This window comes from Hypanus sabinus, chromosome 14 (assembly GCF_030144855.1).
Source record: "Hypanus sabinus isolate sHypSab1 chromosome 14, sHypSab1.hap1, whole genome shotgun sequence".
In the NCBI taxonomy this organism is placed as follows: Eukaryota; Metazoa; Chordata; class Chondrichthyes; order Myliobatiformes; family Dasyatidae; genus Hypanus; species Hypanus sabinus.
Genome location: NC_082719.1, coordinates 62,492,500 through 62,504,551, shown reverse-complemented (window position 1 = coordinate 62,504,551; position 12,052 = coordinate 62,492,500). Strand labels below are relative to the sequence as shown.

The following is a 12,052-nucleotide window of genomic DNA, read 5'->3' as shown; positions in this document are numbered from 1 at the left end:
ATTAAAGTTCAAAGTAAATTTATTGTCAAAGTACATATATGTCACCATATATCCAATCCTGACATTCATTTTCATGCAGGCATACTCAATAAATCCACAATGGAATAATAACCATAATAGAATCAATAAAAGACTGCACTAGCTGGGGACAGGATCAGTATGGGAGGTGGTGTCTGGAATAGGTCAGCTCCCTGCTGACTCCCTGGACACAGCCTGAGCTAGTCTATACTGAGCTTCTAGACCAAAATTCATTCCTGTAACGTGAGAATCTAGGTGATTTTTTTTTCAGTGTTCAGTTCATCATGTGACCTAAGCTATAGTTTAATCCAGAGAGACTGCAGGATGAAATTTTAAACTTGTCCCCATTTCTCCATTGCACATTGAAGTAATTATCAAGCTGAAGCGGCTAAATTGCTGATATATTAAGTGTTAAACACAAGAGATAATGAAGATGCTGGAAATCCAGAGTAATACACACAAAATATTGTAGGAACTCAGCTGGTTAGGCAGTATCTATGGAAATTAATGAATAGTTGACCCTTCATCAGTACCTGAAAGAAAGGGGGAAGTTGCCAGATTAAGAAATGGGGGGAGGAGGGGAGAGGGGAAGGAGGACAAGTCAGAAAGTGATATGTGAAGCCGGGTGTGTGGGGAAAGGGGAATGAAGTTAGAAGTTGGGAAGTTATATTAGATGTTGTCAACTTGTCAACTGATTTGACATAATACTATATAGAAAATATTGGGAAGTAGACTGTTCAAAATTCAAAGTGCCTTTATTACAAAAATAAAGTATATATACATTATTCAACCTTGAGACCGCCTCTGTACAGGCAGCCATAAAACAAGAAACCCAAAAGAACCAATTTTTAAAAAAAAAGTCCAACAAACACCTGATGGGGGGGGGGGGGAGGGAGGAAAAAAGCGAATAATGCAAACAATAAAGCAAGCAGCAGCATTCAGAATGGAAGTGAATCCATAGTCACAAAGCCCAGAGCAGGCCTGTAGCTCCAGTACAACAAAGAGTGGAACAGTGAGCAGAGCCGGCCGGACCCTCGTCTGCAATCCAACACCCTGCCTTTATAATCCATCTGGCCTGGCGTTTAAATCGTACAAACTTTGGGTCATTCCTCACTCTAAGATCTGGGCCCTGTCACATCGATGTGCTCTGGGTTTGGACCGTACTGTCACTTTCCGGCCCGCACCAGACCTCTCGAAATTGGCCCAGCACTTAGTATCGACCCATACTCGCTCTGAGTTTGGGTGGACAGGCTCAAAAACTCATCTGCTCTGACATTTCTCTGCTTTGCATGCCCTGACTCCATCTTGAACATGCCTCAACCTTGCTCCGACCATTTCTCTTCAAACTTGCTTTGGTTGGAGAGGGTGCAGAGGAGATTTACCAGGATGTTGCCTGGTTTGGAGAACAAGTCATATGAAGCAAGATTAGCAGAGCTGGGACTTTTCTCTTTGGAGTGTAGAAGAATGAGAGGGGACTTGATAGAGGTCTACAAGATTATGAGAGGCATAGATAGGGTGGATAGTCAGTACCTGTTTCCCAGGGCACCAATAGCAAACACCAGAGGGCATAGGTACAAAATTAAGGGAGGGAAGTTTAGGGGAGACATCAGTTTTTTACACAGAGGGTTGTGAGTGCCTGGAATGACTTGCCAGGGATGGTGGTGGAGGCTAAAACATTAAGGGTATTTAAGAGCGTCTTGGACAGGCATATGGATGAAAGAAAAATAGAGGGTTATTTGGTAGTGTGGGTTTAGTACTTTTTTAAAGGATTATATGGGTCGGCATGACATGGAGGGCTGAAGGGCCTGTACTGTGCTGTAACGTTCTATGGTTCTATGCCTTGACCCTTGACTCATCCTTGTCTTCACTTGCTTCTTCATTGTCTGCAGTGGTGATCATTTACCAGTTTTTTTTTTGTAGAGAAAGTTTTATAAATGAAGTATTTGTTTGCATTTCTTGTTTTGAGGGCTGCCAGTAAGTTGTCACTTATCCTCAGTAGCTCCATCTTAAATTTGAACTGGTAAGTGTGAAAGTACAAACCCCATTTCCAGAAAAGTTAGGATATTTTCCAAAATGCAATAAAAACAAAAATCTGTGATATGTTAATTCACATGAACCTTTATTTAACTGACAAAAGAAGAAAGAAAAGATTTTCAATAGTTTTACTGACCAACTTAACTGTATTTTGTAAATATACACAAATTTAGAATTTGATGGCTGCAACACACTCAACAAAAGTTGGGACAGAGGCATGTTTACCATTGTGTTACATCACCTTTCCTTTTAATAACACTTTTTAATCATTTTGGAACTGAGGATACTAATTGTAGTAGATTTGCCAATGGACATTTTGTCCATTTTTGCTTGATATAAGACTTCAGCTGCTCAACAGTCCATGGTCTCTGTTGTCTGATTCTCCTCTTCATGTTGTGCCATACATTTTCAATAGGAGATGGATCTGGACTGGCAGCAGGCCAGTCAAGCACACGCACTCTGTGTCTACAAAGCCACGCTGTTGTAGCCTGTGCAGAATGTGGTCTGGCATTCTCCTGCTGAAATAAGCATGAACGTCCCGGGAAGAGACGTCGCCTTGATGGCAACATATGTCTCTCTAAAATCCTAATATATACCTCGGAGTCAATGGTACCTTCACATACATGCAACTCACAGATGCTGTGGGCACTGATGCTGGCTTTTGCACCTTTTGCTGATAACAATCAGGATGGTTGTTTTCATCTTTAGCACAGAAAACTCAACGCCTTTTTTTCCAAAAACTAGCTGAAATGTGGACTCATCTGACCTCAGCACATGGTTCCACAGTCTTTCGGTCCATCTGAGATGAGCTCGGGCCCAGAGAACTCACGGCGTTTCTGCATAGTTGATGTATGGCTTCCTCCTTGCATAATACAGTTTCAAGTTGCATTTCTGGATGCAGCAATGGACTGTGTTAAGTGACAATGGTTTTCCAAAGTCCTCCCAAGCCCAGGTGGCTATAATTGTCACAGTAGCATGACGGTTTCTTAGGCAGTGCCGCCTGAGGGCTCGGAGATCACGCGCATTCAACAGTGGTTTCCGACCTTGCCCTTTACACACTGTAATGTCTCTGAATTCTCTGAATCTTTTCACAATATTATGTACTGTAGATATTGAAAGACCTAAATTCTCTGCAATCTTGCATTGGAAAATATTACTTTTGAACTGACTAACAATTCTCTGACGAATTTTGGCACAAAGGGGTGAGCCACGACCCATCCTTGCTTGCAAAGACTGAGCCTTTCATGGACGCTATTTTTATACCCAGTCATGATACCTCACCTGCTACCAATTAGCCTGCTGAATGTGGAGTCTTCCAAATCGGTGTTACTTGAATATTCTGTGCACTTTTCAATCTTATTTTAACTCTGTCCCAACTTTTGTTGAGTGTGTTGCAGCCATTAAATTCTAAATTTGTGTATATTTACAAAATACAATCAAGTTGGTCAGTAAAACTATTGAAAATCTTTTCCTTGTACTTTTGTCAGTTAAATAAGGGTTCACGTGAATTAACATATCACAGATTTTTGCTTTTATTGCATTTTGGAAAATATCCCAACTTTTCTGGAAATGGGGTTTGTAAATGGAGAGGACTGATTCATACTGAAATCATTTCCAGAGTGCTGGAAAAGCTCAGCAGCTGTGAGTCCCATGTACCCGTGACCCACTCTGATTAGCGTGTGGTTTCCTGTACATACAGTATACAACATGATCCACGCAAGCCTGAGAAAAGGTCTCATGACCTTTTGAAAAACTTTGCAGCCTTCAGTGCTCAAGTTTGAATTCTCCAGATTCTGATTATTCACATTCTCTGTGTCAGGAGTGTTCAATTCGACTGTAAGACCGGTAAATGTGATAAGTGCTCAGTGTTTCGCTCTTCATTAGCATGGCTTGATGTACTGGCCATGTCCTAAGGTCCTATTGTTAGCTACATAAAACACGAACAAAGTATAATCACCATCTCACTGACCCCATTAGTCCACTTGACTTGACTTCCCTGTCCAGATACGATTTCTCTTATTCAACGTACCGACAACTTCTCTGTAAAAGTTGGCCAGTTTCTGTTCTTTCTCTTTTCGTAGCTGTTAACCTTCTGAATACTTCCAGTATTTTGTTTTTGTTTATTTTTGTTTTTGATTTTAGCGAGGGAAAGATGTGATGAGGGAGTTTTAAAAGGAATTTGAGGGAAAAGTTTTTCTTTACCACACTGGATACATGGGATTCGCTTACAGAGGAGGAGGTGGAGCCAGTTGGATGGATAATGGATGTAGATAGATTTTTTTTAAAAAAGGTCAGCACAGACATAGCGGGCCGAAGAATCTACGCCCGTGTTATACAACTTGTGCTTTAAGTTTATCAGAAACTAAAGCTCCGCCCCCAGCTTCGCCATCGACCGAAGGTTGGTTACCAGAGGTGTTCACACCTGGGTTCCGGCTCTGGAGCATAGGCACCCAGGTGAGGGTTCGTATCGGCGGCTGCCGCCGCTAACATCACGACTTTTGGTTTCGAAGACTGATTATAAATCCAAAGGTCTCGCTCACTAACATAAATTCCGTCTAAAAAGAATTATAATATTGCCCTTCAACCTCAATTAGTTACTTTCAGGGGAACCAGTTCGCGAAAGAGGAAGAGACGCAATAAACATCATGTGGCCGAAGCTGAATAAGGAACGCCTTAAGGCGGAGATTACCCTGTCGTTGGGAAACCTGTGGGCATTACTGCAGGAGTTTGAAAGTTCTAATTAGTGGAAACCAGTGACAACTTGACAAGAATGGAGTAGAAGGTCACACTGCTGGGCCCGGTCCTGTCTCCTGTACTCGCAGCTCCTCTCCCCCTCCGACCAACTCGCTTAGCGGCAGGATGGTGGTGGTTGTGTCCGGCGCTTTGTTAGGCGCCGCGCTCCTCACCCTCTTGGCTCTCGTCGTTTTCCACTTGCTCAGCAGTTACATCCGAACGTGGAACAAACTAAAATGCATCCCCGGGCTTAGCCCGACTTTGCCGTTACTGGGCAACGCTCTACTCTTTAAACCCGGTGGCGAAGGTAAGCAAGCACCTCAGCGTCGGGTATTGACGGCCTGCGGTTGAGTGTAAGTTCAATAGACTCATTCTCGGCCCACCGAGTTCCTCCAGCACAGTGTTTCTGTTTGCGCAAGATCCCAAGATCTGCATTTTCTTGTGTCTCCGACTTGCTTTTGATGTCTTAACGTGATTTGGTCTGTCACACTCCCGGATCTATGTGCAAACGCACTTTTTGAACTCTGTACAATTAATAAGTTTGCAGCATTTAACGTTCAGTGAAAAAATATAAGAATTGAATACTATACTTTGGGGAAAGTGGTGGTTCACTCCAAATATATGCTATCCTGACTGTTTTTATCTTTTTATTGGGGGGGGGGGAGAATAAACAGAAAAAATTGTTGCTTGTATTTTGGAAAATACAATATTTAATCATTCAGAACTAAAAGCATGTCATCCGGGCTTACTGATTACTCTTGGCTATCCGCAAGTGACACACGAGAAAGTGTGGACGCTGGAATCGGGAGCAACAAACTTCCTGCCACAGCGGCTGCTCCTCCCTCCCCGGTAAGTTGTACCCTCCCCAGTACGGAGCGTGTGCGATCCTGCGCATGTACGACATCGACCAGCTAACGCAGTCTCTGTTGCAGATAAATCATTGGCCGCAGTCAGTGCATTTTAATGAATCCAAACTGATTTTAAACAGTAGAACAGTGAAATTATTTAATCTCTATTGCGCTCCTAGCAAGAGACCAGAAGTTAAAGAAAAATGTTATTGAATCCGCTGTTGGTGAAGATCAGTTCATGCCGTTCAAAGTGCAGCATAGTTATTCTAGCCTGTATCTGCATTTAAATGGTTGAGGTAGAATCTGTTAAACAGAGATTTTAAATGTTTGGTAGATTTTCTGGTATATCCCGATCACAGTGTGCAATTCTGATGATAATGAATTTCCGAGATGCCCGTATTTTCAGAACTATTGTGAGTAAATTAGAATTGAAATTGTTTTATCGTTGTCATGTGTACCGAGGTGCAGTGAAAAGCTTCTGTGACATCGTGTTCATGCAGCTCAATTAATTTCACGGTGCATTTTGGTTGAACAAGATAGCAGTGGATTCTGATTAATTGGGACACATGGGGACTGGTACATTTTGGACCAAGTAAGGGGCTGAACAAATTAGCCGAAGTTTCATGGAAATAGTTTAAAAGTATAAAAAAGACAAACTACCAGTTAGCTGAGTACAGACTATTTATTTAAATTAAATATAAATTAGCACAGTAGCAATAATACTACAGCACTATAAAACTGTGTTAGTTCCTAATAGTTATTGTCAGAGAGATTCATGTTACCATGTTCTTTTGATTGACTGTAAATGAACAAAATCAGTGCAGACACCTAGTGCAGATAATGCCTTCACATAATGCTTTCAGAACATAGGGAAGTCCATTTAGAATGGAGATGAGGAATTTCTTTAGGCAGAGTTGGTCAATTTGTGGGATTTGTTGCTACAGGTAGCTGTGTATACTAGGTGTTTGAATGTATTTAAGATGGAGGTTGATTGTTGATTAATCAGGGTGTGAAAGGCTGTGACAGGGGTTCCTAACCTGGGTGCCCAAACCCTTTGCTTAATGATTTTGATCTGTGGCATAAAAAAGGCTGTGAACCCATGAACTATGGGTGGCAGGCAGGAGAATGGGGTTGAGAGGGAGATGGATCCGATATGATCAAATGGCGGAGCAGACCTGATGGGTCAAATGGCCTAATTCTGCTCCAGTCCTATAGCCTTAGATGTTCTGTCTTTGTGGTGAGTGGTGAAATGGTCAGGCTACAAAGGTGTGTCTGAAATGGTGGATGTGAGCCACTTTTCCATGAAGCAAGATACACAGCAGTCCCTGATGTCCCTCTGGTACTGCAATCCTGTTCTGAGGTCTTTAATTTCATTTTCCAGAGACTGTACATTCACCAGTGGAGGTCACAGTCCTCTACATTTCAGTCATCCCTGCAGTGCAGAATGTCATGCGCATTTGTTTTCTTAATGGAGAACTGAATCTGCTTTCCAGGTTCCACCGATTTTGAGGATCAGTAATTTTTAAACGTCTTAAACTGATGTTAGTTTCTGGAATACTCATGTCTGAGACAGTGGATGTCTGCAGTCCTAAACAGTAGTATTTCATGATTCTCATTGGAGCTGCATGCAAAGAGCTGCCAATTATTGGCGTCGACCCACCTAACCAATCTATTCTATTAAATTAAACGGTCTGTATTACGACACCATCAACGTGACTGCACCTTTCCTATTTTTGAGTTCTACCCATATAGACTCAGTGGATGAGCCTTTCGGTATGCCTGCTCCGAGTGCCCCTGTGATATTGTCCCTGATTAGTACTGCAACTCCCCCACCTCTTTTACCTCCCTCTCTATCTTTTCTAAAACATCAAAATGCTGGGACATTAAGCACCCATTCCTGTTCTTCTCTCATCCAAGTCTCTGTAATGGCCATAACGTCACAGTTCCATGTACTGTTCCAAGATCTAAGTTCATCACCTTTACCCACAATGCTCCTAGCATTAAATATACACATTGCAGACTACCCATCCCATTAAATCTTTCACTTTCACTTTCCTGCTGCCTGTTTTTACTGGCTCTAACATCTACCACCTTCTCCATCCATCCACTTTCTGACCTGGTGCTCTGGTTCCCATCTCAGCCAAACTAATTTAAACCTTCCTAAGTAGCACTAGTGAACCTCCCAGTTAGGATATTGGTTCCTCTTCAGTTTAGATGGAACCTATCTCTCTTGTGCAGGTCACCCTTGCCTCAGTAAAGTTTCTAATTAATCCAAGAATCTGAAACCCTGCCCCTTGCACCAGTCCCTCAGCCACTCATTCATCTGTTGTTATCATCATAGTCCTGTCCTGATCAGTGTATGACTCCTGGAGAAATCCAGAGATTACTACCTTTGCGGTCACGGGCCTACTTTTCAGCCTCTTTCCTAACTCTCTCTACACCGAGCAGGACCTCATTCCCCTTTCTACCTGTGTCATTGGTGTCAGTATGCACCATAACCTCTGGCTGCTCACCCTCCTCAAGAATATTCTGCAGCCTCTCAGAGACCTCCTGAACCCTAGTACCTGAGGGGCAACATACCATCCTGATGTCTCTTTTGCGGCCACAGAATCTCCTGTCTGTCCCCCTAACTGTCAAGTCATCTATCGTTATCATTCTGCCTGATTTTACTCTTCTTGGCTGAGCCTCAGATTGGCCAAAGTGCCACTGGTCTGGCTGCTGTGCCCTGATAGGTCTTCCACCCCCCAACCCCAAACAGTAACCAAAGGGGTATACTTGTTGCTGACAGTAATGGCTTCAGAGGGACCTGGCACCCATCTTACTCCCCTTACTTCTCCTGGTAGTCACCCATCTACTACCTGAAGCCTGTATTCTGGGTGTGACTACCTCAGTAAATGGTTTTCAGCCTCCTGGATTGTCCTGACTATGTCCAGCTCCATGTTCACTTCCTTGACCTTGATGGTCAGGAGCTGAAGCTAAGTGTACTTGCTGCAGATGTAGTCATCAGGGAGGCCATTAGGTAGCCTGCAATCCCACATCTTACAGGAGGAACATTCCATTACCTCAACTATCATCCTGCCTGCACATTATGCCTTTAACTTTAACTTGCTAAGCTTAAATTCTAAAATTAATTAAAGTATTCCAAAAGACTTGTCATCCTTAGCCTCTGTTTTTGCTGAAGACTTGAACTCTGACTCTAGAGCCTCCCACTCTAACCCTGGTCCTCTCCAACAATGGTTGCTCCATTTAAATCTTTCTTATTTGTATTAGCCTTTCCTATGTTACTAATAACCCAAGATATTCATGCTCCCCAGACAAGTCTTGACTGGCCCTGCTTGCTTTTTAAAACAGGGACATAAAGTCCACAAGGAACTGTCTCCAACTCGCTCAGTGATCTCCCACTCTGCAGAGTGGGAATTCTAGAATGATTGTCTTATTGAATGATATAGATTTAAGATCAAACCGGTTGGATTGTAATGTTATGCCTTAAAAATGCTCAATGAAAGTTTATTATGTATCTTTGTGTTTCACCTTTCCAACAACTTATTTTTTTTGTTGTTTAGACTTTTTTCTTCAACTGATAGAATTTACAACCCAATTTAGAGATCAACCATTAATGAAAATTTGGTTGGGAACACTACCATTCGTCGTGTTGTTTCATGCAGAGACCGTGGAGGTATGAAATATGTTAATGCTCTTTAGTTTTGAAGTTAATTTTTAAAAATATTATTTTTTAATTCATGAGATGAGGATGTTGATACTAAAGCCACAATTACTGCTTTCATTAAGGGGACAATTAACAGTTAAGTGGTTGCACCAATTAGTTTCTGATCAGTGGTAATAGTTGACTAATTAGGATAGTGTCACAGCTGCATAAAAGGTGGAAGTCGTAGAGTGATGGTTTGCTGAGTCAGTGTGGGTGGAAGTCAGAAACAGGAAAAGGACAATAACTCTGCTATGTGTTTTTATAGCTCCCAGTAGTAACAGGGATATTAAGGAGCAGATAGGGAGACAGATTCTGGAACGGTGAATAACAATAGGGTTGTTGTGATGGGAGATTTTAACTTTCCTAATATTGATTGGCATTTTGGGGGGTGGAGTTTCAAGATGGCGACGTAAGCATCTGCCTTTTAGGTGCTCTTCATTTTTTCAAATATAATCACCCTTTAATCAAATCTTTTCGAACCTAATCATATGAGTTGATACTTCTGATTAACTTTTTTTTTCCTCAAACAATATTTGATTTAACCTTGTCAAACTTAAAATGGCTGCAAGCAAGAAATTGTCTAAGGATCCTTTATCCATCGACGCTATTTCTCATCTTCTGGATGCTAAACTTGCAAGTTTGGAAAGCAGGCTAGAAAGTAAATTGGAAAGTAAACTGGCAAGTTTGGAAAATAAGCTTACCACGAAAATATCTGAACTTGAAGGAGTTGTTAGATCGCTTGATACTAAGCTTCAATCGCAGGCATCAGAAATTCAGCGGCATGAAGATAAGATCACGACTCTTGAAAAATCAATTTGTGAAAAGGTACGTACAATTGAAGCGCTGGAGAAGGTGGTACATTCAACTGTTAAAACATTAGATCAGTATGAGTTTAAAATTACTGATCTCGAAAACCGATCTCGCAGACAGAATTTGCGAATTATCGGGTTCCCCGAAAAAGTTGAGTCCGGTGATTTAACTGAATTTTTCTCTAAATTATTGTGGGAAATTTTCGGTGGTGAAGGGTTTGCATACTAAACCTGTTATCGACCGAACTCACAGAGTTGCGAGGTTTTCAGCTGCGAGTGGCAAACCATCAGTTGTGATTGTTCGCCTTCATTATCTTCGGGAGAAAGAGCTTTTAATTCGATTAGCTGGTAAAAAAGGTATGATTTCTCACAATAGCAACACATTTCGAATTGTTGAGGATTATTCTTTCGAAGTAATGAGAGCGACAATCGCTTTTAAACCAGTGATGGCAGAGATTCATTCGATTGGACTTAAACAAGCTTTAAGATTTCCAGCGAATCTTAGAATTACGTTGAACGACAACAGTCAGCAATTTTTTAATACTCCGGAAGAAGCGAAGAAATTCGTTGAAGAATATCGATCTTCTAGTGCAAGTTGAACTATGTGTTATGCTGAAGATTTTTTGGAGAGAAGATGCCATTTCATTTTAAGTTTTAACCTATGAAGCTGGGTTATAACTTCTTATCCTGATCTACGGGTCTGGTTTCTTTTTTTTTACTATCATCATCGTTTATAGATGCTCTTTTAATTTTTTATAATATCTTTTTTTTATTATTCTTTTTTCTGTTTTGGATATACACATTTATATTTTGTAATAAGGATTTACTTTTTTTAAGATGTCGTTTCTTCTTCCCATAAGACTTTGCTTTCTGTAAGCATTTATTTGTTTGCCTGCACTTGGAAATGGGACGAATGTTTTGGATTTTTTGGTCTTTTTTTTATTATATATTGTAGTGTCTATTAAATCTTTTTTAATCCTATTTTGATAACTTTTTTTATTAAATTTTTTAATAGATTGTTGAACTTACATTTATATTTTGTAATATGGCTTTTTCAAAATGTCATTTCTTCTTCCCATAAGTCTTTGCTTTTGAAACGTCATTTTTCTTGTATTTGAACATGGAATTTTTTTTAAAGGTATATTACACTTTCAAATTTTAATGTTTATACTTTTTTTATTAATGATCGTTTGTTTTATTATATTATTTTTTTTCATTCTGATCGATATACATTTTCTCTTTGCAACCCTATATTTAAGTCTGGGTGTTATATAGTTTTTAAAAATCTTTTTATGGAGCTGCCATCTTGAAATGGGGGTAATATTAGTGTTAGTTTATGCGCCTGCTGCTTGGCTTTCTTTCGAGGGTTGGGGGGAGGGGGTAGGGATCTTTTTTCACGCTTTTGCTTTTTATTTTTTTGCTTTTAGTTCATGGGCCGACTTCAAATTATTAATATTGGTGAGGTGTCATGTTCTCCGGTTGCTCCTGTACCATTTTTCCTTCTTCCTGAATTATGGGTTATGTGTTTTTTTTTAACCTTTCATGATATATACAATTAATATTAGCATGATGGATAAGTCTATTCATTTTATTTCTTGGAATACTAATGGTTTAAATCATCCGATTAAAAGTAAAAAAAATATTTAAAGTATTCCATAGACTAAATGCTAATATTATCTTCGTACAGGAGGGAGGATAATCAACGCTTTTTTCGGTTCTGGAAGGGTCAACAATTTCATTCGAATTGTACTGCTAAAATTAGGGGTGTGTCTATATTTATAGACCCCTCAATCTCGTTTATACATCATGAAATTATATCTGATCCACAGGGCAGATTTTTGTTGATTACTGGTTCACTTTTTAACCGAAAAGTGGCTTTAAATATTTACTGCCAAATTTTGACT

General features: G+C 40.4%; 1 protein-coding gene across 1 annotated transcript in view; it reads left to right on the top strand.

Moving 5' to 3' along the window:
• The first annotated feature begins 4,464 nt into the window (after positions 1 to 4,464).
• LOC132404806 (cytochrome P450 4V2-like) overlaps positions 4,465 to 12,052 on the top strand; it is a 54,125-nt gene continuing 46,537 nt past the window's right edge. The window contains exons 1-2 of the mRNA XM_059989309.1: positions 4,465 to 5,092; positions 9,197 to 9,309. Coding sequence (XP_059845292.1) covers positions 4,912 to 5,092; positions 9,197 to 9,309 — 294 coding nt within the window. The 5' untranslated portion in view covers positions 4,465 to 4,911. The remainder of the gene's footprint in view (positions 5,093 to 9,196; positions 9,310 to 12,052) is intronic.